Below are 27,400 nucleotides of genomic sequence, written 5' to 3'. Positions count from 1 at the left end.
CCACCCTGAACAACTTTGTCTTTTGACATGGGTGGGACCCTTGTTTGGGTCATGGCTCTCTTGGTGAAGGGGATTTTTGGGAATCTTATGGAAAGTCATCCGCTGGGTCTGAAAACAATAGAAATATTCAGCTTGCACCCATAGCCAGAGATTACACCAATAATGCCAGACATATCATAAGAATGCTGCAGCACCGAATCCTTCTATCTGACACTTTTTGGGCCAGATATACGACCATTCAGTTTTGCTGGTCGCAAATTGCGATTTTTTGCGACACGCAAAATGGAATGCACTAATGTGTCTCAGACACATAAGCAATTCCCAATGGGGTCGGAAATAACCTGCCTTATCAATTTTCATGAGGTAGGTTGCAATTTGCGACCCATTAGTAATGAGCAATAACACAGGAATGGTGGCCTGCTGGGGACAGCAGACCAACATTTCTGTGTTTGTGTTTTAAATAAAGCAGTTTTTTTAATGCAGCCTGTTTTTCTTAAAGGAAAATGGGATGCGTGTAAAAGAAAAAAATGAAACGTTTTATTTTAATTTTTTAAGGGCATGTGTTGGTCTGTGGGACCACTGTCTACTCTTAAAAACTATTTTTGCTGCCAAACATTAAGTGTAAAGTGTCCCTTGGGGTGGGGGGGAGTTTGCAACTGGCTTACCACCAGTTTGAAATTGGTGGTAACTGCAATTGTTTTGTGAAGGCACTTGCAGTTCCAAAACAATCATACATCCTCCTGCGACTCGCTATTAGGAGGGAACGCCCTTGGCACACTCCTTCCTAATAGTGACTCGCAAACCCTATTTTGCGAGTCTGTAATAGGCTATCGACTTGCAAAATAGAGTTTGTACATGCTGCAACCCTTATTAGCGGTCTCAACCGGCCAGATTTTCCATTTGCGACTGCTAAAAACAGCCGTACATCAAGCGTTGCAGTAAAACCCAACAATTAATGAAACTGCAAGAGGATGTTGCGTTATGGCTAGAGCTGCTGACTTTGGAACTGGGAATCCAGATTCGAGTCTAGATGCCAGCTCAAAATCTTGTGATTCTGGGCAAATCACTTAATCTGAAACAAACAGTTAGTTATAGATTCTTTACCTTACAATTACCCCCAGGCGTCAGAGTGGATCCGGAAAGTTTCTTCATCAGCAGTACCTCTGCGCGTCGGAAGGGGGCGTCGGTCGGCTCTGCGTCCCTCGTTTGTGTCGTGGTCGCCGGGATGACGTCGCGGTAGCTACTTAGACACTGCCCTCGCGTGCTGACGTCGGTTCTTTCTTTTACCGTGCCAGCCAGCGCAGATACGGAGAGAGCGGTACCTCCAGTCACTTTTTGACTGAACATTTTGAGCGACTTTTGTCGACGTCTTTTGAGTCCTTCGACTCCTGTTGCACGTAGGGATGCCCGGCTTCAAGGCTTGCGGTTCCTGTTACCGACTGATATTGGTTACGGATCCGCATCGCGTGTGCCTCTTTTGCCTGGAGCCCGACCACGACCCCAAGTTGTGCTCCGACTGCTGGTCCATGGCTCCGGAAGGCTTTGCAGGAGCTGTCCCGAAAGCTTCTTGAGCGCCACCAGTCGGCTCCGTGCCGTTCGAGGTCCCGGTTGCGAGGGAGGTTGATGAACCGGTCGCGGAGCCATCATCATTTGTCCTCTTAAGTCTTCGCACTCTGGGTCAGGTAAGTCGAAGCATAAGATGAAGTCGAAGAAAAATCGTCGCTCTTCGACTTCTCCCCGTCGGTCGGCTGGCGCGACGAGGGATGAGGGCGGTGCCCCTCCCGCGGCTCCGCATGCGGAACCTGCTGAGCCCACTCCGGGTTTCCCTCCTTTCCCGGAACCCGGAGCAACACTTGCCCAGCTTCGTATGTTCTACGATGCAATGTATGCCGTCTTTGGGCAGTCCAAAGCCGCCGGCACACCTTTGGGCCCCGCAGACTCGGTTTGGGGGGCCTAGACCTTCTCCGCCGGCGGCTCCGGCACCGCAGGCCCCTCTTGGGTCCACGCCTGGATCCGGATCGGCGCCAGTTGACCTTATTACACCTCAACTGGTGCCGCTTCCTCCGGCACTGCGCCCACATTCAACACCGGTCAGCTCCCCCGGCCGATGTCGACCCGGCCTTCATCCTGATGTGGACACGGAGCCGGACTGGCGTCACCCGACACTGGATCCGGCATTGAGCGGGGTTTTTGTGCCCCTGTTCACTCCTGGGGTCCCTTTCAGGCCAGATTGGCACCCAGAGGATGATGATGAGGAGGACTGGGAGGGGTCAGGTGACCCTCTGACTGATCAGTTGGAGTATGATCCGGAGTGGAGAGAGGACCTGGGTGATGCCAGTGGTCTTGATCCCTCCCCTGACCTTGACATGTTGTCTCCTACCGTGGCTGCAGAGGAGGGAGCGTCATACGCAGTGGTGTTGTGTAGGGTGGCCAAGGCTCTCAACCTCGAGCTCCCTACAGTGGCGGTCAGGACTAACCTCCTGATAGAGGTGCTTCAACCGCAAGCGAGCTCTTCGGAGCCCCTGCTGCCATTCAATGAAGCCCCCACCAACGTCCTTTTGGGCACCTGGTCAAGGCCCAACACGGGGGCTCCCATGGATAGGATGATTGCCCAACGCCACCGCCCGGCTCCGGGCAACCCCCCTTTCCTCTCCCAACAGCCCACCCCTGAGAGCTTGGTGGTCCAAGCCTCTAACTCCAAAAGCACATTCCCTACCGCTCCACCAGATCGGGAATCCAAGAAGCTGGATCATCTTGGGAAGAAGATTTTCTCTTCCGCCAGCTTGAGACTACGGTCGGTAAACACCGCATGTCTATTGGGCCATTATTCCCATTCTGTGTGGGATACGGTTGCGCAGGTGCTGCCTCAGTGTCCGAAGGAGGCCCAGACAGTGCTCTCCCAGTCTGGTGTGCCTAAAAAAAGGAATGTGACTTTGTGTAATGTAATTGGTGCTCATGTAAAGTGCTCTATTACTCCAGGTCGAGTTCACTCTGTATAGAACTGCAAGAAAAAGCACTGTTGCATCAGATAACATTTACTATAGAATTTAGTGCTATTTTTAAATCTAGTGCCTGGAGTGTAAACACTATAGAAAGGCTTGGGTTTGTGTTTTCTGCCTCAGATGGTGTTAGCATTTTATGGTTTTCTATCTGTTTTTGTGTGCTAAGATTTAGCAGTCAATTGGCAAGGGCTAACATCAACCATCACCCATACTGGGTTAAAGCATATTGTGGATGGTTAATCACTGCACCTTTGAATTTACATTATGGCTTTCTGGTGATATAAAGTGGTCACTATATTTTCGCATGTGTGGAAAAATGGAAACAACATGTGCCTTACTGTGGTTGTTTGACAGGTATATATTCAGACTGCAAGTAAAATGTGCTGAGCTTTGCAAATTCTTACTAATATTTATTGCTCTTTTTACTTATTCTCTAAAGTCATATTTTTTGTTGAAGTATAGCTTATGCATGATAATAAGTGTATTATGTGTTATTAACTTTTATGTTGTATTTATCTTTCTATCCCCTGCCAGCCGCTCCATGACTTATTCAAAACGAATAACATGTTTCTCAAGTTGGAGTGTAGCAGTATTGTTGGGTCAGTTTCGCCAGTAGTAAAAAACTTTACCCACTTATCATACTGCCCGAGGCCCCCAAGTAAAGACTCCCAGGCATTTGATACATGGCCCCTGGTCTAATAAGATGTAGGACTCAAACTCAGCATTAGTTCCTACTCACAGCTGTTTTATCTGACCATCTGCTTGTGCTGTTAAAGTGTATTCCAGGCTATGTCTAGTGTTCTCTACTTGTTTCCAAATACATACTTCTGTCCCACAATAAATTGGTTGCTTTTAGGAATGTTTGTGAATAGGTCTGTTGTTCTGCAGTAAAGCCAATACTGGGATAGTGGTTTGATAAAGGTTCTGAATTATAGTCAGGGGAACAACATTGTCAGTGGGCAATAGTATAGGTAAGGAATTAGCTTTGACTTATGGTCAATTCCTAAACATCTCGTTTTTTACTAGAGTTTAAACCCATCTAATAGGATGCCATTTCACGCAGCCTGTAGTTTTTTTATCGAGAGGCCTAGCTAGTCAAATCCAAGAGAGGTAAGCGAGCATGTTACAAATCCAAGTAACATTACATTACCATTTCCTACAAGGGTAAACCCAGCATTGTGATTTGTACATTCAAAAATATCTTCCCATGCAAGAAAAGTCCTGACATTCCCTGACTTGGCCCGTGTTTTTCTACCAGTGGACTTGATACTCTACTGATGTTGAGTTAATCAGCACAGGTCAAAGTGTACCCACATCCATAGACGAGTGAGGCTACTGCCCCCTTACCCTAGGCTTTGTAGACTGGAATGTTGCATCCAGCTGATTTTAATGTTTGGGCACAGACCTTTTTATCAGTGCCCCTCGAGGGAAGAGGATTGTATCTGAAATTCTATGACTTTTAAATGCTTATTTCAATGGCAGAAAAAATAATTTCAAGTGTAGTATGTGTCCCGGTGCCTTTTGCGCTTCATTGGAGCTACCATGTGCCACCTCAAAACCAACTCCTCCATTGTGAAAATATTTTATTGAGGTTTTCCAACCGTCGAACCAATAAACCAATGTTGCTTACAATAGTATCCTATATAAGACCATCAATGCACAGATCAGGAGAAACCAGATCGTCAACATTTGCTACCCTAACTCCCCCCCCTACCACCCTCTCTACCCCCTCCCCCGCTCTGTCAGCGTGCCCGCCTCCAACCCCTGTAAATTGAGACATTAAGCACCCCGAGGTCCGACACAGCCCAAGTCTAAGCAACGGAAAAGACATCAGGAATAATCTCAAAGGACCTGAGGCTCCATGTCCCCCGCCATATACACTTCATGCTCCCGCCCTGACCACCCACGTGCACCTCAATACTTTGTGCAGACACAGACCCCTCCCAACTGCGCTGAAGGGGCCTCATTCGATGCAGTCTCCCCCGCGAACTCCTCCATTGAAGAAAAAACCTTGTAATGCTCTGTAGGAAAGTGCCCCTTTTTTTATGGTCACCCGCACTTTTTGCTACGGGTACTGATGTTTTTTGACTGATGTGCACTGGGTCCCTGCGAACCAGGAACCAGTCCTAGTTCTCTTTCTCTAAAACAAGGTAAAATGGTCTAATTGTAACACAATTGGCACACACTTTGGCACACCTGTAAGTCCCTAGCAAATGGTACCCCTAGTACGTAGGGCATGGGTGCCAAAGTGGGTCCCTAGGACCCGCAGCATGTATTAAGCCACCTTAAGGGACCCCCATACAAATTGCATGCAGAATGCCATTGCAGACTGCATGTCATGGTGCCCACCATGAATGAAAACATGACATGTTACACTCACTGTGTGGCATGCCAAAGTCACTGCATGCAATATATGTAAGTCACCCACACAGCAGGCCTTATAGCCTTTAGGCAGGGTGCATTATGTTACATGTTAGAGCATATCTGCATGAGCAGATGCGCCCCTGTGCTGTCTAGCTTATTTAATAGATGGTACAGGTGAACAGGGACGCCACCTTAAGTATATGTACTTGTGTACAGGTACATATACTTATAAAGCTACATGATGGCTTTACTGAAATCATAGGTGTTTGGTATCAAACTCCTCATCTTAATAAATCTGTACTGATGCCACTACATTGTTTATTATGGCATTCACCAAGAGGTCACCCTACAAGGGGCCCCTGAAAAACCTACCACTATCTAGTGTGCTTGCTGACTAGTATCGTCCAGCCCGCCACTACAGACATGTTTCTGCCCCCCTGCAGGGGTGAGCTCACGCTCTCTGAGGTCAGAAACAATGCCCCCTCAGGAGGAAGGCTTTCACATCTCCTCCAGCAGGATGACTAGTGATTTAGCATATTAAAGCCAGGGACTTCAAATCCCTGTGGCCTTTGATATGTGCACCCGACTTCCCCCAGACCTGGGAGATGCCACCCCCTGCCCTTAGGCCAATTTGGCACCAGGACAGGTGGGAAATTAGCAATGCCAATTGTCATGTTGTACTACAAGGCTAGTCACACCTCTAAGGTGGGCTGCCTGATATGCTTCACGAAAGAAGGATTCCACCATCTTTTTTTGGGTGAAATAAGGAACTCTGGAACAGGGTTGTGCCCACTCCCCACAGGAAGTGGTCATATAGGGGGTATAATGACCCCAAGGGTTAGTAGGCCATTAGTTATTACCCTTCACTCCCCTTAACATCCCTAAATTGAGTATTTGGGTGCCTCCCTTGCACCAGAAACTCAGATTTTCCTTACTAAAGAAGAAGGACAAAGCTGAAGACTTGGCGCCAAACCCTGTCCCTGTCCCAACAATTGTAAAGTCCCGACTCATCCTGCAGCTGTGCATCCTCCAAAAGCCTCAGAGAACTGCAAGCACTTCACCAACCAGCCAGCATCTCCCTTGAATTGGAGGAGCCTCTTTGCTGCAGCGGGAGGCACTGACAACATCGACCCGATACACTATTCTGCTGACCCCTGGGTCCAGCAAGGAAGCAGCATCCCAGGAGGAGGACTCCATGCTCCAGAAGGTCAGATCCATCTCCCTACCAAGATCGGAGAGGCAAGGACCCACTCTCCACCAATACCTGGGGTACTGGACCCCTTGCTGCATCAAGGCTTGTTTGGTGGCCAGCACTGACACCACCACCACCACCAAGACGGACCTACCAAATTGGGACATCAGCACCAAGAAGGCCATTGTCGAGAGTGGCTTTTGTCCTGTTTTGTTCCTATCTCCAGGTTGACCTAAAAAGTGAGAGCCTCCAACGCAAGCGATCTGCCTGACAAAACACCTCTGCACCCAAGCCCCTCAGCCCAAGTCTGAGCCTACCGACGGTGCACCCTTGCTCTAGAGATCCTAAAGAGCTATGCCTCCCTCTGGGTTCTGCTGGACTTGTGCCCCAGTCCCCACTTGCAGCCTTTTTCTTGTTACAGGTTGTCCCATTGACTTTGGTGGTAGCGTGCAAGGCTACCCTTGCGATCTGCACCAGACAAACCAGGCAGGTAAACCGAAACTGCTGGTGGTAGTAAGGACATTGGTTCCTACTTACCTTAAGTCCAGAAGAACAACCCTATTGTAACTCGATTCCAAGACCCCAATGCACTGTATGTTTCTAGCATAGGATTACATTACCGTGTTTGAGGCTCATGCCTCACATCTGACAGCTGTATTTTCTGTGTTTCTGAAAAGCGTTAACTCAAAAAGTACTTACCTAATCTCAAATATCTTGGTGTCTAAATTAATATAAAAATGTTATTTTTCAAAATTGATGTTGGATTTCCTGATTGAGTGTTTGCCTCATTTATTGACTTTGTGTGTTCAACAAATGCCTAACACTCCCCTCTGATAAGCTGAAGGCTACCTGACCTCACTCCCACCAATAGAGCACTTTGGGATTGTTAAAGAAAGCCCCTGTACACTAGTAAGGGATACCTGGACTCTACCCAGTGCACCTCATTTCGATACACTATGTAAAGAGCCAGCTTCCTACATGCTTCTAGCCAAACAATTGGGGGTAGGAGTGAGCACAAAATGTACATCTAAACAACTTTTCCCCAACATTTGGTGAGGGTATCTCTCTCTTTTTCTCAATGTGGCCTGTTGGGTTCAGACACTTATTGCTATAGTGGGTGTGGGTTTCTCATCTTAATACTTTTTTTATACCATTCAAAGCATCTGAATCTATATATGATACCAATGCTGATAAAATGTAGTTATCGTTTTGGTATGCCTATGATCCAGCGGTAATTACCTAGTTATTTCCCTATTCAAAACCTCATTAACTATTATTTACCGCTGTAAAGGGTGAAATGATGGACCTTTTGATGACCGTGTTTCACCAAACAGGAGACTTTACATAAATATGAAAATTAAATGCAAACAATATTTAAGGGAATAATGAGAGTGGTGAGTTATTTTAAAGGGTTTTATTTTTAAGTCAAAAGTTAAGGTTCTCTGACTCTTTATTCATTAGTCAAATATCAATCAGGTTACAGAATTGAAAAATAGGAAAAATAGCATTAATACAGAAAATATTACAGTCTGCATATAAGCATCACATATAGAAAGGGAAATGTGGCGCAAATTGTCAGTCAAAACTCTTAAAGCGTTTCTAAGAAAAAGAGTAAGTCTTGCAAGCTTAATCAATAATTAATAATGGCAAAAATCTCCCATAAAGAGAAATAAATGCATAAGACAAATACATCTTTTCATAAGCAGTTAGTTAAAGCATGAAATTTAAAGCTTAGCACCTAAAATCTAAATCTGTTCTGATCCTTTCAACTCTTTCTCTCTGCCTCGCTGTACTAGCCTGTGTCTCTGTCTCGGGCTGCAAAAAAGCCCCCACAGATGCAGCCCCTCCTTCCTTCTCCTCCCCGTCTCTGTGTCCAGCACAGAAACTGGGCCTGGCCCTCAGAAAAAATTAGCAAAAAGAGGCCGTCCTCCCACTTGTAAGCCATATTTCAAGCAAAAGTTTACGTGCTCGGTCCTCATAGCTGATCCAAGCAGAACTTCAAGACACATCATCGCCCCATGGGCTGACTGGATAAGTCATTAATCAGGCGTGTTCTTGTTCAAATTTTAGTCTTGTGATTATGAAAAAATAAATGTGTGCTCTTCACTCCACGTTTAAACAGGCTACAAAAATATGCAACATAGTGAAGGTTGAAGAGACGAAAACAGGAGGGCGTGATTTATTAATAAAGCCCATTCATTGAAAGTTGGTAGGGAAGAGGAGCACATTCCATTCTAATGTTCAAGGGCAAAAACTGCAGTAAGCTGAGTCACTAAAGCAAACTGAAATCACATGTTTTTTTACACAATGAAACACAATTCATCACATTTCTACTCTTGAAAAAATACATGATGCCATTTTGAAAGTACAAATACATTTTCTAAATTAATGTGCAATCTATAGTGAGATTACATATTGATTAATCACATATAAACATGGCTGTTCAACTAATTGAGCATGTTTTCACATGAAAGCACCTCCAAACTGAAGCATTCTGATCAGGCCTTATATTTTCATCTTACTTGCGCCACAATCTGCGTGCCATTTTAGAACTCATGTCTGCAGCTTTTTGTCCTATAATAATAATACATTTTATAGGTGAAATCTAAGCTGCATCACCTACAGTTGGACATCTGTTCTTAAACTACTTACTTTCATTTTTGGGTGTGCAATATGGATGTTTATTGGCACCAATGTTGATTCAGACTATTGTTTTCTTTTCTCTGTAGTCTCTGATTTATCCACTGACGGTGGCATCCAAATCCACTACTACTGCCCGTCACAATGCTGCTAACAAAATCCTGAAGAACATGTGTGAACACTGCAATGCACTGGTGCAGCAGGCTATCATGGTGAGCTTTATGTATACAAGTGATAACATTCCTGTGCTGCAAATGATTAGAAGGGGTGGTTGACCATACTGTTAGTTTGGGTGGGGTGCATGTGTGCATGCATTTGCATCAATGTGCATCTTTGTGTACACACTTGCATTCACGTGTGCTTGTGCATGCATGTGTCTGTCTATGTGTCTGCATGGTGATAATCAGTTTCCATTGGGTTTACATGGTATACAGCTTTCTCTTGTTGAACCTGTGCATGTGTGGGTCTGTCTGCAAGTTAGATACGTATAGGTCATTTCTCACAGGCCTTAACCATTATTATCAAATGTTAACTATTCCTTGAGTCACAGCATGCTTTATTGTCCATAAATGGTGGATAACTCTTTGCAGGTCAGATGAGGGCATTCTTTTGACAGTCGTTTTTTGTTTGTGAAGGAACTGAGTGTTCTGTTTCTATTACAGGTGAGCGAGGAGCTGATTCGTGTGGCTATCCTGTGGCATGAGATGTGGCATGAGGGTCTGGAGGAGGCTTCACGCCTTTACTTCGGAGAGAGGAACGTGAAGGGAATGTTTGCTGTACTCGAGCCCTTGCATGCCATGATGGAGCGTGGCCCACAGACTTTGAAAGAAACTTCTTTTAATCAGGTAGTATTTGTGGCTTATTTAACGCTAATACATCTAGGTGTCATCATGCATTAAAGTCTTGAGAGCTTCAAATAACGATAGTAGGGTATACTTAGTAGCAGTTATATCTGTGAAATTAAGCCCCTTGTTAGTCATGGAGATGTGAACTTACATCATGCAGGTTGGTTGTTAACAGCACCGGATTTGACAGGGGAGAGAAGGAGCCTGGGAGCGGAGGTAGTCAAATATTCTGGTGTCTTGCATCACTTTGGTACACCTGGCTGTCTAACAGTGACTTTGTTACCACCTCTTCCTTCCATAGGCATATGGACGAGATTTGATGGAAGCTCAGGAATGGTGTCGGAAGTATATGAAATCGGGAAATGTGAAAGATCTCACACAGGCCTGGGACTTGTATTATCACGTGTTCAGGCGCATATCCAAGCAGCTGCCTCAGGTGAGTGAGCGAACAGCCATACCGTGGCACCTAGAGCAAGCACTTGCAGAGGAGTCTATACAGAAATCCTTTCCAGGCGGGTGTCTCCATGCTCAACAGAGCATTAGCTTTCAAGTATTTTCTTTCTCCTCATGTGTGTGTCTCTTCTGGCGTATCACTTATGTTTCCCCTGATATGGGCTTCTTATCTCCATTGGTGTGCAGTCCCTATGTCTTCAAGTTGGTGCTCCCTGACTCCTCCAGTGCAGATTTTTTGCCTCCATCAAGCCATCTGTCTCCTTTAGTGGGAAGTCTCTGTCTGATCCAGTAAGTCATCCCTCTGCCTTCCTGCAGACAGTCACCTTTAACATTCAGTGAGCAGACCTTCTACTCTTCCAGCAGGTGATCCCCATCTTCTGCAGCAGGCTGACCCTTTTTCTCTTGTGAGCGATACCTGTCTTCCCCATAGGGCCATCTGAAAATTCTCAAGCTTGCCAATATCTTTTTTCTATTGCACCGACCTGTCACCTTTATTTGGTACACTGACTAAAAACATAAATCCCTCAACCAAGCAGAAGGAGCAGTCATTAGAATTGTGAAAGGTCTTCAATCTTCCTGTGGAATAGTAAACCAGAGTTAAGGGAGGATGGTGGGTGGACACTTTCTAGCGGGATGCTTCTTTATTCATGTCCGTGTAGTGGTATGGTGGTCAATACACTGCCCGCAACGGTAGAATACTTTCCAAGATAAACTTGTGTGGGTATTTATGAACATGTGTGTGTATATATATGTATGAATCATATATATATATATATATATATATGTTCACTGAAAAAACCATAGGTTTCACACAAGTTATAGTTAGCGGACATTTTACTGATAAAAAACCATTGAAATTCCCCCGTTATAGTTAGTGCAGGCAACTATAACTCACGCGACCGCAATCCTCTGCTGATGCTAATACTGTATTTAGACACTTATTTACCCATGTCTTCTTCCATACATTTTTAGCTATACATATATTACAAATATTTTTTTTTCATAAAGACACATATGTCATCAGCAGAGGATTGCGGTCGCGTGAGTTATAGTTGCCTGCACTAACTATAACGGGGGAATTTCAATGGTTTTTTATCAGTAAAATGTCCGCTAACTATAACTTGTGTGAAACCTATGGTTTTTTCAGTGAATTTGCAAGGTTTTTTAAATGCTAATTCCTAACTATAACGTGTGTGAAACCTATGGTTTTTTCAGTGAATTTGTACGGTTTTTTAAATGCTAAGTTACTTTACGCCATTCGTGGCGTGCGCGCCCACTTAACGCAGTTCGTTCCGTGCGCGCACCGTGCGCGCACAGTGAGCACGCGGTTCGCTTCGCGCACCGCGCGCCCACTTTACGCAGTTAGTGCCGTGCACGCACGGTGGGCACGCGGTGCGCTACGCGCACCGCGTGCCCACGTTACGCTGGATGGGCCATGTACGCACGATGCGCTTCGCGCACCGTGCGCACATGGAGGGCATATTATGCGCTTCGTTGTGCAAGGTAAACTTTTACATTTTAATTCGAAAATATGCCATGCACAAATGGTGCCCTTCGCGCACCATTTGCACACGGGGTGGGGAGAGTATGGTTAATTTTTTTTTTTTAAACCTTTATATTTCATTGAACTGATATCCCATGCACAAATGGTGCCCTTCAGGAGCCAATTGCACATGGGGTGGGGATAGTATGGATGATTTTTTTTTTTTGAATTTTTTTTACCGTAGGCGTACGGTAATCGTAATCGGCGATTTTTCGATAAAAAAAATTATGGACATTTTGCCCTTGGGGGTTCGTTGGGGACCCCTTCATCAAGGTTAGGTGGTTAAGAGCTGTCTAAACAGCCCCTTTACATGTTTTTTGCCTTTGTTTTTCGTCCCCCCCTCAGAGTGCGAGTGAGAAAATGGCGGCCGACACTTCCTGGTTTCGACCGATTCGAATGTTTACTAAGATCTAACAGCCAATCAGAATTGCGCTCGCGCACGTCACCGTACGCGTACGGTAAGCTTACCGTAAGCGCACCGTAAGCTGGCTCAGATATATATATTGATTTAAATGCTATTTTCTCAGGAACTACTGAACAGATTTACACCAGACCTACAAAAGGCACTTCCTTGACCTGAGGACTACCTCTCTGCCAAATTTCAAGTAACTCTGTTCAGCCGTTCGGGCTGTAGCTGTGTCTAAAGGTCCTATGGAAAAATGCATGGGAAAAACGCGTTTTGGGACCCCCCTTTTTTCTCAGCCCCCGCTTGACGAATCTCCCCGAGACTTTCAGGGTAGGAGCGGACCGTAGCGCCCCACCTATTTTGAAAATTTCGCGAGGATTCGTCGACCGGCGCCAAAGTTATTCCAAATAGAATGTTGCGGATTTCCTATGGAAACAGGGTCCTAACTATAACTACCTACTGGCGACCGCCAGTAGGTAATGTATGTACATATATATATATATATATATATATATATATATATATATATATATATATATATATATATATATATATATATATATATATATATATATATATATATATATATGCTACATAACCTCCTTTATTAATATAATTGTTTTGTAAAGATGGCCGATTGAGCTAAAAAAATTGACAAACCATAGTGAACAGCTTTGGAAATTCTTCACTGCTATTCTGCCACTTCTGTCCCAGAGGGCACAACTTTGGCAGTTCACTCTTAGTTAATTTTTCTAGTCTATCATTTCATGACTACTAAATAGTAAGCTCTGCCCATTTACCAGATTTGTTGACTAATTCTAATCAAATTCTGACTTTCCTCACCTATCGACATATTTTAGTGTTGCCTATTCCTGACAAGTGTTTGTGTAGCATTTTCCATGTTTCTTTTTTATTTTTTTCTCTCAACCAAAAATTCTTTCCCTACAAAACTCAACATGGCTTCACTATGGATGCAGTACTCATTTTGTGTCTGGACAAAAACTTTGTGCCCTCTGCATCCTTTGCTGCTCAACCACCATGTACTAGAGTAATGTCAGACAATGTCAATTACAGCATTAAGGGTCTTATGCCAATTTAGAGTATACTTATGCCCGAAAACTACAGGGTATGGGGTGAATTTACCGCATATTTTATGTAGGGTTCTGCAGGTCCCGTTAGAAATGATGAATTACAGGGTGGTTGATAAGTTTGATCATGATTCCACTGGTTACTTCTCAGTTCATAGCCAGCATTTCACCTGATACTCCTCCTGTTTTCAGAATGTAGAGTATCTGGGTGAAATACACTTAATTCGCAGATCTATTTCGGAGCTTGTGATCCCTATTTATCCGGTAACCACAGTTAACGGCTGAATTGGGAATATGAAGGACCATGTAATGTGGTGCTTAGAGGGTGTGAGGTAATAAACATTCTGGAGCCTCCTTTGAGTCCTAGTAAACCTCAGTTGAGGGAGATGTCTTTGTGATCTGCTGGCTCCACCTATGCACTATCTCATATCAATGGATCCGTTTTTGGAGAAGTAAAATAAAAACCCAGACGGAGCGCTATTTGACCTTACTCCGCATTCTTGATCATGTTAAAACTCCCAAAAGCAAGAAAATCTTAGCCTTTTTCATCAATAATGTAGGTGTGAACAATAATGAGATTATCATTAAACAGAAAGCCAACATCTTGTTCAACAACCGGGCACCCTGCATTGAAGCAGGCCCCATCCTCTCAGCCAGCAACCACGTCACCTTCAGCCACACCACCGAACTCCACTCGACCGACCACCGCTGCGTCCACTTCACCTTCAAGAAACCCACCGTGCACCACCACTCACTATATATCCCCTACCGCAGCTGTAGCAAGGTAATGGAAGACCAGCTCATCACCGCCCTCGCCCGAGACCCACCGACAAATGGAAAACATCCTAAACAACGAAGTTTTAATTACGACTTGCATGAACAACGAAGTCCGAACAACTACAAATCCTGAACTTCGAAGTCCTGAACAACGAAGACCTAAACCACAACTTTTATTAACAACGATTCCCGGACTGCAATGGCACTGATACAATTTGTTGCATGTCACTCTTCTCCGCTCCCCACGCCTTTAGGAAACTTGGAAACGGCAGTGACATAATAAATTGAAAAAATATATGCTGCTACAGCAATGGCACACAGCATCTGCGCACGTACACACAAAGGGAATTTACACCAGGTCATCCTCCCAGTTGCGCACATGGCAAGGAAATGGCAGGGTTTACATGTCCACAAGAAACACCACATGAAATATATACTGCCATTGTCACTGCCAACACAAAACCAATATTTATGGTTACGGCATTGCAAACAAGTCATCTGCTAAGGACAGCTTGGGCAGCATCGTCCGCTTGCACAACCTCAACATTGTCTCCTACGCCGACGACACTCAGCGGATCCTCTCACTCACCAAAAACCCCGCCACCGCCAAAACCAACCTCCATGAAGGAATGAAGGCCATTGCCAGCTGGATGCAGACCAGCCGCCTGAAACTTAACTCAGACAAGACAGAGGTTCTTATCCTCGGATCCACTCTCTCCGCCTGGGACGACTCTTGGTGGCCAGCAGCCTTGGGATCCGCACCCACGCCCACCGAACACGCACGCAACCTGGGGTTCATCCTGGACTCATTGCTCTCAATGACCCAGCAAGTCAACGCAGGTCTCCTCTTTCTGCTTCAACACCCTCCACATGCTGCGCAAGATCTACAGATGGATCCCCACCGGGATCAGAAGGACGGTCACACAGGCCCTCGTAAGCAGCAGACTGGACTACGGTAATGCCCTCTACGGAGAAACTACGGCCAAACTCCAGAAAAGACTTTTAACGCATACAGAACGCCACCGCCTACCTCATCCTCAACATTCCCCGCCGCCCTCACATCACTGCCCACATGAGAGACCTGCACTGGCTCCCAATCAACAAGATCACCTTCAAGCTCCTCACCCACACCCACAAAGCACTACACAACGCCGGACCAGCATACCTCAACAAGCGTCTCACCTTCTACACCCCGAACCACCAGCTTCGCTCCGCCGACCTCGCCCTCACCACCGTCCCACGCATCCACATGACCTCCACCGGCGGCAGATCCTTCTCCTACCTCGCTGCCAAGACATCGAACACCCTTCCCACACAGCTGCGACAGACCCAGGACCTGCTGACCTTCAGTAGACTTCTCAAGACCTGGCTGTTCGAGCAGTAGCCGCACCCCGCACCCCCCCGCACAGCACCTTTAAACCCTCACGGGTGATTAGTGCGCTCTACAAATGATTGATTGATTGATTTAAGCATACCAGAAAAAGAGCTTCAACACCTCTGAGTGGCATACCATCAAAATAGTTGACACTGAGCCTGTCTTCATATTCTCTCAAGGGTGTTCTATACCAAAGTTACTACTTCTACCTAGTACTGATGTGGATAGGCATTTGGAGATCACCAACACCGGCGTAAACCCCTTGAAAGAGGAAGTGAACTACCTCCCTGCAAAGAACCCTTGCAATGAAATGTAGTGTGATACCTTCACCACAGGGGACACTGAAATGAAGTGTTGCTGCAGTACCATAAGACAGCAAAGTTCCAATTATTCACAGATGTCAGTAACCCTTCAGAGAATACCAAGACACAATATGTCATTCACCACAAAAAATATTGCGATTTGGAGATATCTTGACATTTCAAGAGGTTCTGGTAGGACATGCAGTGAAGCTCAGTACCATTTTTGAGCTCACTCGGGCAGTATCATCAGTTTAACTTTGAAACTCCCCACTCGAGGACTACTGATGTCAGTAGTGTGGTTTGTTTGAAGCCCCTATGGCATTTTTGTCTTAGATCAGCCATGTCCAAAGTTGTACCTGATACTTTTCAAGAAAACACTGATCACCAGAGTGGGTCTAAATTTCTTAAGAACAGACCCACCTCATGTTTCATTAATTATGTCAGCAGTGAGGAAGAGATGCTTCAGTGTTTTAAGCACCAGTGAAAAAGGAGTGCTAAATAATGGATGATGTGGCAGGCGAAAAGATCTGTGGCATCCCTCAACCAGCTATGAAAGCAGCTAGCTCAGCTGTACTACTAGTCTGAAATGACCACTCCTTACGTGGACTTGTCCAAAAACTGTGGCTGATGACGTCCAAACAGTATGAAACAGAAATCACCAAAAGTATTCTACAAGGACATGAACAGTATTAATCACATAGATATAACAGCTCTCTCTGCATTCAGTTATTGCCACAGGGTGTCATCTTTACGGTGTTTATCATGGTTTTGACTGACTCGGCTAAAAACATGTCTATCAGAAGAATATGAACTTACCCTGTACAGGCATGATACAGGTGTAACTATGCTGATGGGAACTGCAAAACAAGCAAAGGCTGAGGCAGACACTGTCAGGGGAGCAGGATGTCAGAGAAAGAAGAAATACTAATGACAACACTATAGGGTTTCAAAATAACATTACAAAATGCACTTTTGTCAGTCATGCTATTTGCACTCACCACAAAATCAGCTGACATCCTATATCTGAAAGAGACACGTTAGTGATAGATTCCTTACCTTAGAATATCCCCAGGCATCAGACTTCATCCGGAAAGTTTTTCATAAGCAGTACCCCTGCGCTTCGGTAGGTGTCGTCGTGCGGCTCCACGTACGTCAGTGGCGTCGTAGCCGCCGAGATGACGTCGGAGCTACTTAGATGCGCCCACACGCGCTGACGTCAGTTCTTTCTTTTTCCGTGCCAGCAAGCGCAGATCAGAGAGAGAGCGGTACTCCTAGTCATATTTTTGCTTGTTTTCTGAGGCTTGTTTCTCTTGTTTGTCGAGTACTCGACTTCCGGTGCAGTAGGGATGCCCGGATCTTAGTCCTGTAGGGACTGCCGTCGGAACATGTCGGCGGAGGACCCGCATGTTGTGCGTGTCTTCTGCTTCGGGCACGTCCATCACCCCGTGAGGTGCCCCAGTTGTCGGGCCATGGCGCCGAAGACTTGCAGGAGCGGTCCCGACAGTTCTTTGTGGCCCGGCAATTGCTCCACGCCATTCAAGGTCCCGCGCCCGTTGGCGGGCGAGGGGCCGGTCAGGGTCCCTACACCATCATTCGTAGCATCGGGGTCAGGTAAGTCGAAGCGCCATACCAGGTCGAAGACGCGGTGTCGCTCTTCGCCTACCCCTCACTGGACGCGGTGGAGGGGGCGGGTGGTCACTCCCCCCGCGACTCCGGTGGAGCCTCTGTTGTTGCCTGCGGCCTACCTGCCTTCTCCACGGCCGTACGCGACTCCGGAAGGAATACAAGTGTTCCTATCGGCCATGGGCCATTTATTTGCCCCCTCGGGTCCCTCTGGAGCGCCTTTGGGCCCAGTGGAACCGTTGGGTGGTTATTCCCCCATGCAGCTGCCTGTGGCCCCGCCCCTGGCAACGCCGGCAAGATACCCTGGGATGCCGTTGGCTCCGGCCTCGGCCCCGCCGTTGGCGCCTGGCCTCGGAACCGCCGATGGCTCCATCCTCGGCCCCGTCGCTGGCTATGGCCTCAGGTGCCACCGCTGGCTTCGGCCTCGGCTGGCTCCGGCCTCGGCACCAGCCGCTGGCTCCGTCCTCGGCACCACCGACTGGCTCTGGCCGCGGCTGGCTCCGGCCTCGGCGCCTCAGGCTGGCTCCGGCCTCGCCGCCGCCGGCTGGCTTCGGCCTCGGCGCCGCCGCTGGCTCTAGGATGCCAATGTGGGGGATCTGAGCGATCTGGAATTTATCTCCACGCCCCAGTATACTTGCCTCTTCCTCCGTGGCTACGGAGCAGGATGGTACATTTTCTGTGGTGTTGCGCAGGGCGGCTGAGGCTCTTAACCTCAAGCTCGCTACGGTGTCTCTCAGGACCAATCTCCTGACTGAGGTGATTCGGCCAGGGTCCTCCTCCATGGAGCCGCTGCTGCCCTTTAATCTCGCACTTACAGACGTCCTCTGGGCACTTGGTCCGCGCCTCCCACAGATACTCCTATGGATAGGAGTGTGGCACAACGGCATCGCCCGGCCCACCCCAGTTTCCTCACATAATACCAGACGCCAAGCAGTCTGGTTGTCCAGGCCTCTGCTTCTCCCAGCGCATTCCCTTCCGCACTTCCGGATAGGGTACCCAAAAAAAAAAAGTTGAGCGGTCTGGGAACAAGGTTTTACCTCTGCCACTTCGGGACTGCGGACAGTGCATACTGCATGCCTTTTGGCCTGCTATTCCCCCTCTGTGTGGGACACAGCAGCGCTGGTGCTGCCTCAGTTTCCGACAGATGCTCGTATAGTACTCTCCCAAGCAATTACCGATATACGTGGTGTCCTTTATACCGCCGACTCCCTCGGCAGGGCAATTTCCACAACTGTGGCGCTCCGCCGTTACGCCTGGCTCAGAACCACTGGCTTCTCAAGGGGATGTCCAGAATGCTTTGTTGGGCATGCCCTTTAATGGCACGCACCTTTTTGGTGACAACCCAGATGGCACGTTGTAACGTTTTAAGGACTCCCGGGCAACGGCCCAGTCCTTGGGCCTTTCCACCACGCGCACTCCCTCAGGGTCTGCCTTTCGTTCCTGGCAGGGACAAGCTGCCCAAACATGTTCCTTTCTAAGCCGCAGGCCTGCGCAGCAGCACTCTTGTCGCAGCCGCTGAAAGGGGACCCGCAGAGGTGGGTCACGGGGCCAGCGGCCGGTGCAGTCCACCGCCGCACCTGCCACCACGGCCTCCAAACCTTCAAAGTCCGGGGTTTTCGGGCCCACCAAACGCACGTGGAGGGCATGATTCGCCATCGCCTCCCCTACTGGCGCACCATCACTTCAGACAGTTGGGTTTTGCAGATAGTCCGAAGGGGTACTCCCTCCCATTCCGGACTGTCCCTCCGGCCGGGTCCCCTCCGTACCACCGCATGTCGGGGGATCACTTGGCGCTACTCCAGCAGGACTTTCCGGCCCTGTTGGTCAGAGGGGGCCGTCGAGCGCGTTCCGACGCCAGTAGTAGGTCGTGGTTGTTATTCCCACTACTTCTTGATTCGAAAGAAGGACAAGGGCCTGCGTCCTCTTTTAGGCCTCCGGTACGTCACTTGCTTCCTTCAAAATGCTCCCGCTGTCAGTTCACCGTACTCCCTTTCGGCCTTACCAGTGCCCCTCGGGTGTTAACAGAAGTGCTGGCGGTGGTCGCAGCTCATCTGCGCATATCAGGGGTTTCAGTCTTTCCCTATCTCGTCTACTGGCTGTTGACGGCGGGCTCACCCCAACCAGTCGTCTCACACCTCCAAACTGCGGCCAACCTCCTGCATTTGCTGGGGTTCTCCATACACTTGCTGAAGTCGCACCTGGCTCCCTCTCAGAAGCTCCTCTTCATCGGAGCGGTTCTGGACACGGCGCGATTTCGGGATTATCTTCCCGAACAGCGCGTCAGTGTGCGGCAGATCCCTCTTCCTTCCCCAACCGGAGCACACAGTGGTAACAGATGTGTCCCTCCGGGGATGGGGCAGACATATGGGGGAGGCGGAGATCAGCGGCCTCTAGTCTCCGGCGGAGTCCGAGCTCCCTATCAATCAGTTAGAGCTTATGGCGATCATGCTTGCACTCAAACCATTCCTTCCCTTCATCAAGAGGACAGTAGTACAGGGGTTCTCGGACAGCGCCACCGCCATGTGGTACTGCAACTATCGAAGCGGGGTGGGGTCGTGGACCCTATGTCAGGAGGCTCTGCACCTCTGGACGTGGCTGGACCGCCTGGGCATTCTGCTGGTGGGTCAACACTTGGCAGGTTCTGTGCACGCCGGGACGGACAAACTCAGCCGCCGGTGATCATGGATCACGAAGGGCGTCTTCACTCGGAGGTGTCACAAGGTCTCTTTCAGCAATGGGGAGAACCTTGGTTAGATGTATTCGCCACCAAACAGAACGCGCAATCTCAGCAGTTCTGCGCGTTAGAGTTTCCAAGGCGGCACACCCTCGGAGACGCTATTCGTCGTGAGTGGAGTTATGGTCTGTTGTACACCTTTCCACCTATACCACTTCTACCCAGAGTGCTGAAGAAGATCAGACGGGACCAGGCCCAAGTTATTCCTGTGGCACCGGACTGGGCTCGAAGAGTTTGGTATCCCGAGCTACTCAGTATGAGCGTGGGTCCTCCGTTCCGACTGCCTCTTTGAGAGGATCTTCTGTCGCAGCAACAGGGGACGGTCCTCCACCCGAACCAGTCCAGCCTCCACCTCCTTGCGTGGAGATTGAGCGGCGACAGTTGATTCCATTTTACTTGCCTCCTGAAGTTTGTAATGTGATTCTGACAGCCAGGCGTCCCTCCCCTAAACTTTATACGCTTGCCGGTGGAACAAATTTGTGGCATGGTGCACAGCGAAAGCTGTGGACCCCCCTTTCTGCTCCTCCTTATGAGGTCCTATTGTTCCTTCTCTCTTTGGCCCAACAGGGCTCTGCTCTGGGCACTGTTAAGGGCTACCTTTCTGCTCTTTCAGCCTTTTCAGGCTGTTGTCCATAGATTTCTCAAAGGCATTACTCACCTTTTCCCTCCTATTGCTTTTGTGATGCCTCACTGGGACTTGAATCTGATTCTCACATACTTAATGTGTGCTGCCTGTCCTTTACGGTTATTGACTTTGACAACTGTCTTCCTGGTGGCTATCACCTCCGCTAGGCGCGTGAGTGAACTCCAGGCTCTTTCATGCAAACCTCCTTTCCTGGCGGTTCATCCGGATAAGGTTGTGCTTCGGCCACGTCCCTCCTTTCTACCAAAAGTATTCACTGCCTTTCATCTGGGGCAAACTGTCACTCTGCCCACTTTCATTCCGCCTCCGCACCCTTCTAGAGAGGAAGAGAGGCTCCACTGTCTGGACCCAAAACATGTGCTTTCATTCTACCTCAACAGCACACAACCGTTCCGGGTGGATGACCAGCTCTTTGTTGGCTACGTGGGCGCCAAGAAAGGCCGGGCTGTGCACAAGCGGACCATCTCCCGCTGGGTTGTCCTGTGCATTAAAGCCTGTTACTCTCTGGCTAAAAAGGAAACTCCGGTAGGACTGAGCGCCCATTCTACCAAGGCGACAGCAGCTACTACAGCATTGGGACATGGTGTCCCCTGCAAGACATCTGTCAGGCGGCCACTTGGGCCTCGTTGCATACTTTCACTAAGCACTATTGCCTCAACAGTCAGGTCCGGAGAGACGGCTTCTTTGGCCGTTCGGTTCTCCGTGACTTTCTGGTGTAATCTCACTTCGCAGACCCACCGGTTGGTATTGCTTGGGTATGTTCTCTAAGGTAAGGAATCTATCACTAACGTGTCTCTTTCAGATGCACAAGTTACTTACTTGTGTAATGATACATCTGTAAGAGATATTAGTTAGTGATAGATTCCTTACCGCCCGCCCATCCTCCCCGTTCTGCGAACTGTTCTCTAGGGTTCAGGTCATCCCTTTCAGGGCCCCAGTGCTATTGCACCAGTAGTCGGTCTCTGGCATGGCTTTGCGTTCCTGGCGCGGAAAAGTTGTGTACAGAACTGACGTCAGCGCGCGTGGGCGCGTCTAAGTAGCTCCGATGACGTCATCTCGGCGGCTACGACGCCAGTGACGTACATGGAGCCGCACGACGACGCCTACTGACGTGCATGGGGTACTGCTGACGAAAAACTTTCCGGATCCAGTCTGACACCTGGGGATATTCTAAGGTAAGGAATCTATCACTAACTAATGTCTCTTACAGATATATCGTTACACAAGTAAGTAACTTGTGCTTATAGTGCCAACACCAATCAGTATGGGAGCGCTTTACATTGTCAGAACTGGAGACTGGTAATAGTTTCTCAGGTGCAGTGAGAATCTGCCTCGCTCTCTAAGACAGCGCTCTCTGAGTGAAGAACACCACCCCTAAACATAACTCTACCCCAGGGAAACAGGAAGGGGCAGGCAAGGTGATGGTATATTGCTCAGCACTTGACAAAGGCTCCCTAGACCTTTGAGCTTCTATAGCAAAGCACAATGCATAAGAAACAAGTCCTTAACTCAGAGTCAATATGGTGCTTACTGAGATAAAATAAGGGTAACTCTATAACTAGCTGCCCAGCTACCAGATTACAGCATTTCATCTGATACTCCTCCTGTTTTCGGAATGGAGAGTTTCTCGGTGAAATACACTTAATTTGCAGATCTATTTCGGAGCTTGTGATCCCGATTCATCCGGTAACCCCAGTTAACGCTGAATTGTGAATATTAAGGACCATGTATTGAGGTTCTGAGAGGGTGTGAGAGAGAGAGGAGAACTGAAAGGAGGGAAGGCATCGGCCCAGCGGAGCTTCGGTCATAGATATATGGTGGCGCAGTAAGAGAGCACCAACCAGGAAGGAACCAGCTGGTAAGTCTCAAGGAACTGCAGATGAACAGAGGGAAGCTGGAAAACTGGAGGAGCCCTGCCCTGTAAGTAGACTACGAGTAAGGGAAGGGGAAACAGAAAAACTGTGATAGAACGCTAAACGGGAGCTAACCGAGTCAACAAACTGGCACTGCCTCTCGTAGCTTGGATGTGAAACCAATGGCTGACCCCTCAGGCCTCAGCTTTGCAGCACCAGCAGTAAAGGGCATTCCCAGTTTCCATCTACCCGTCCTCCAAATCCTATGTTTATGCAAATGCTGAAACTTTTTAAGGCCTTTGTAAAACAGTGTCCTAACTGTTTGGGAATATTTCCTTAGGTTTGACCCCTGGAGAACCCAGCGTCTGAGTCTGATTCCTGACATGCATACTGCCATATCATTGATGCGATGATTAAATGGTTTACAGATCTGCTTTACCTTTCAGAACAAGCACTTAGGGAGCGGTCATACACGCCTGATTCTCTGTACTAAGTGCAGGACTAGATTATACGTATGAATCTCTGATTATGGCTTCTAAAGTTATTCCATTATAGCCATTTGACCTTTCAACTGGAGTGCATGGACCATTTCAAGAGTCAATCCACCAGGTTAACTTACATATTCCAAAGCAAAAAGGACTATATCTGCTGTGTCAAAAGGTTTACTGGCACAATTAATGTCCTAAGAAAAAATAGTATTGCTGTATCGTTTGTTTGTCAGCTATTAGTTTTTAAAGGAAAAGCCTTTTCTAAGCCTCTGCCTTCACTGTTCCAATGAGTAAGGATTTTTGGAAGACTTTAGTGGAGTAATTGTCCCAGTCAGAAAGGCAACCCCTCCGTATAAGCCTAACGTTGTGCTATAGAAGCCAGTGGGACTACCTTCAAATCTCTTCCTAAAGCTACACTGGAACATTTGTTTATGGAAAGGCACGTGTGGTGGCCAATGCTTTGCTTTATGTTCTACCAAGTCCTATGCTATATTACATAGGAGCTGTGCTAAGAACATTTTCTACCAACCTCCCCAAAATTATTTTGAGGTTTTCACCTCGATGTCACTAACATTCCCACCGTTCCTCCTAAATTCCTTCATTGCTGGCTGAAATGTCCCTTCAAACCCTAGGTTTGAAGATGTCTATTAGATACAGTCTTGGCAAAAATAAGGATATAAGTCAGTTTAGTCCCCACTTTGCTAAATAATGGTCCCAATTATATGGGGTTGGCAGCGTCTTAACATTCTCCAGGCTGTTGAATAGTATCAGCTATAAAACATTGCTAATAAAAAAACAGGCTGACCACAGCACTGGATAATAGGGTGGATGCCAATGTGAATAAAGCATCTCTGTACTACATAATTAAAATAGAAATCTACATCCAGTGTTCTTCTTTCATCCAAATGGTACATTTTCTGCTTTTTGGGATGGGAATACTCTTCTATTCTAGTCAGTTTTCATGACTATCAGTCCATATCCAGTGAAGAAAAATGAAAAGTTGCCTTTAGGTCTAGTTCTCAATCATGAGAATTTTCACAGAATTCTAATTTCTTAGCCAAGTTCTTGTGAGCTGTGGGGGAGACACCACCTTGGCTAATCCTCACCTGCATGAATGAGTATGCCAAAATGTAACCTATCTGTTGAAGTATGTAGGGAATGCCTGTAAGTAGTCTATGCAATGTAATTTGAATGTAGTTGACACAAATACCAGATCAGTGGACACGCAAAGTTCATGATACGGAGCAAGTCCCACGTTCTGAAAGTTCAGGGCTGTGGCTCTTCTACTTTTTCTAATGAAGAAGTACAAGTTAGAATAATGAAACTATCACATCTTTCCTTTGTTAGGGCTCAGGTGCCTTTCTTACTTTCCTTTATGTAGGCTTTTGGTTGGTGTGTTCTTTCCCTTATGCAGTCACAAACGTCTCTTCCATAGATCTTGGTTCTGCTGAGGGTTCTGTCCAAGCCTAGGAAATATCTTGCTTAATTCTCTCAAGATTTAGAAGTTCACCTGTATGGTACTATCTCCTTGGTACATAGCTTCTATATTTTTTGTGCCTCTTCAGTTCCTGAATCCTCTTGGTCTTTACCTGTGGTGGCTGCAGGTCTGTCTCCACTTCATACTCACAGACTTTTGGCATGCAGAATGGCAAGTTCAACATCTCATCCCTTGTGGCCAGCCTGTTATCTACTTCATCAAGATGTCATTAGTGACAGATTTGCCACTGGGTCCTCATTGCCACCTTATGGCCCTCCAAGGGTCATCGATCAGAGGATTCTGATATATATATATATATATATATATATATATATATATATATATATATATATATATGCTCCAAATTACCAATACTTGAAAGTAAAGGATGACGACGCCGTGTCTTGCATAAATTCAAAATTTAATGCTCAGCTGTTGGACGCGTTTCACCTGTCCCGCAGGCTTGTTCACCAACCGTTTACAATAAAGTTTGCCACCATTTTAAGACACTTACGGCGTGTCACGTGCACAAGAACTACAAATGCAGTGTATTCAACAACAGACTAGTAGTTTTTTCACATATATATCAATTCGACTTTAACAATCTTTTAGCTTGATTATTTAAGAATCATTGTTGATCCAAAAAAACTAAGTACCAAAAGAACTACGTGCAAGTTGATGCAGGAAGACAAATTACGCGCTATCATTCATTATAAACCTCGTAATAATCGGTAATGTACCTGTCAAATGCTAATTGCATTTTCACTGCAAAACAATGCCGAATTCTTTGGTCACATTATCTACAATATTGTTTGATGTTAATCAAGACTGGTGTATTGCCCAAGTGGGCCAAAATTGCCAAATTATTGAATATATCTGCAAATATTACAATTTATAACAGTGCTCCCAAATAAAAATAAAACAACTTAAAAAAGTGTGCTAATATAGAAAGTGGTTAAAAACGGAAGGGGAGTCGGCTGCACTTATACATTCAACCTAGATGGGTATACAGGTCTTCCTCAATATTAAGTCCTGTCGGGGTCTTGCAATTTAATTTGATTATATAAGAAGATTCTAGTCTTCTCAATTGTTTTACTTTGTTACCCCCTCTTTTGCTGTTCTTGACCGCATCAATTACAAAGTATGTCAAGCCTGCTATACTTTTGTTATGAAGGCGTTCAAAATGCCGCGCCACAGGGTACGATTGGTCACCATTTTTAATCGCTCTCAAATGCTGCAAAACACGTTTGTGCACAGGCAAGATTGTGCTGCCCACGTATCTCAGGCCACAAGGGCACTGAAGTACATAGACAGCAAAATCTGTCTTACATGTGTAATGTCCTTTGATTTTAAATACCTTATTGGCAAAGCCTGATGTATACCTGGAAGTGTTCGTGCCATGAATACAGGCTTTACATTTCGTACATTTCACAAAACCTTCTTTCTTAGTGAGCCACATAGTGGCAGCTGTCTTAGTGGGCGGAGTTTTCAAAACATTGCTTACTAGCATTTGTTTGAAACTCTTCGCTTTTCTAAATGTTATTAGTGGTTGTTTTGTTACTAATTTACTTAGTGTTGGTTCACTGTAGATCAAATGCCAGTGTTTGGTCAGGATGCTTCTTATTTTCTTATGTTGGACATTGTAAGTTGTTATCATCCTGCACTCATTTTTATTTTTATTGACATTCTCCAGTTTTTTGTTTGTGTTACTTTTGTTAAAAAGAATGTCTTCCCTTGTCCTTCTTTTTGCTTTCATTATGGCAGACCTTATGCACTCCTCAAAGTATCCTCTGGCCAGAAAACGCAACCGCAGTATGGATAGTTCTTTGTCACAGCTCTCTTGATTGCTGCAATTGCGCATAGTTCTTAGGGCTTCTCCGTACGGGATACTTTTAATCAGATTTTGAGGATGGAAGCTTTTGGCGTGTAGCAAAGTATTGCCAGCCGTAGGCTTCCGGTATAGGGTAGTTTCCAGTTTATCATTTTTGATATAAATAGACAGATCTAGAAAATTCACGTTGGTTTTACTGATGGTACTGGTGAATTTGAGATTAGTGATCTTGTAGTAAATGATTTAAAACATTTGTGCACTAATATGTTTTCTAAACATAAAAGAGTTACGCAACAGCAAAGAGACTATGCTACATTAGTGAAAAAATTGTCAATGAATGCAGACTGTATCGTGTGCAATGCTGATAAGGGCGGTAACGTGGTGTTGTGGAGCAAGCAAAAATACCTGCTAGAAGCATATAAGCAACTTAGCGTCCGCGCTAATTATGTGAAAGTATCTGACACAATCATGTATAAAAGTCACGAATGTTACAACTTGAAATTAAATGAGTGGCATTTCAAGGGTCTCTTAAAGAAAGAAGAATTAGCCTTCCTCAAAATCGATAAGCCAGTCACTCCTGTAATGTACCTGATACCCAAGGTGCACAAAGACCAGGCTAATCCACCTGGCCGGCCAATAATCTCTGCTATCAACAGTGCCTTTGCCAACACATCAAAATTTGTGGATTCTTTCCTCTGCCCCTTGACGAAGTGTCTCCCATCCTATATCCAGGATACGGGAGATTTCCTTAAAAAGGTTTACGA

General features: G+C 46.5%; 1 protein-coding gene across 2 annotated transcripts in view; it reads left to right on the top strand.

Annotated features, from left to right (window-relative positions):
- Window positions 1-27,400, top strand: part of MTOR (mechanistic target of rapamycin kinase) — a 1,008,697-nt gene that overhangs the window by 810,384 nt on the left and 170,913 nt on the right. For both annotated transcript variants that reach the window (XM_085609875.1, XM_085609873.1), the window contains 3 exons: window positions 9,288-9,410; window positions 9,861-10,043; window positions 10,345-10,479. In XM_085609875.1, the coding sequence (XP_085466001.1) occupies window positions 9,288-9,410; window positions 9,861-10,043; window positions 10,345-10,479 (441 nt within the window). The remainder of the gene's footprint in view (window positions 1-9,287; window positions 9,411-9,860; window positions 10,044-10,344; window positions 10,480-27,400) is intronic.

The sequence above is a fragment of the Triturus cristatus genome, chromosome 1_2 (genome assembly GCF_964204655.1).
Source record: "Triturus cristatus chromosome 1_2, aTriCri1.1, whole genome shotgun sequence".
In the NCBI taxonomy this organism is placed as follows: domain Eukaryota; kingdom Metazoa; phylum Chordata; class Amphibia; order Caudata; family Salamandridae; genus Triturus; species Triturus cristatus.
This window is presented reverse-complemented; position numbering and strand designations above follow the sequence as displayed.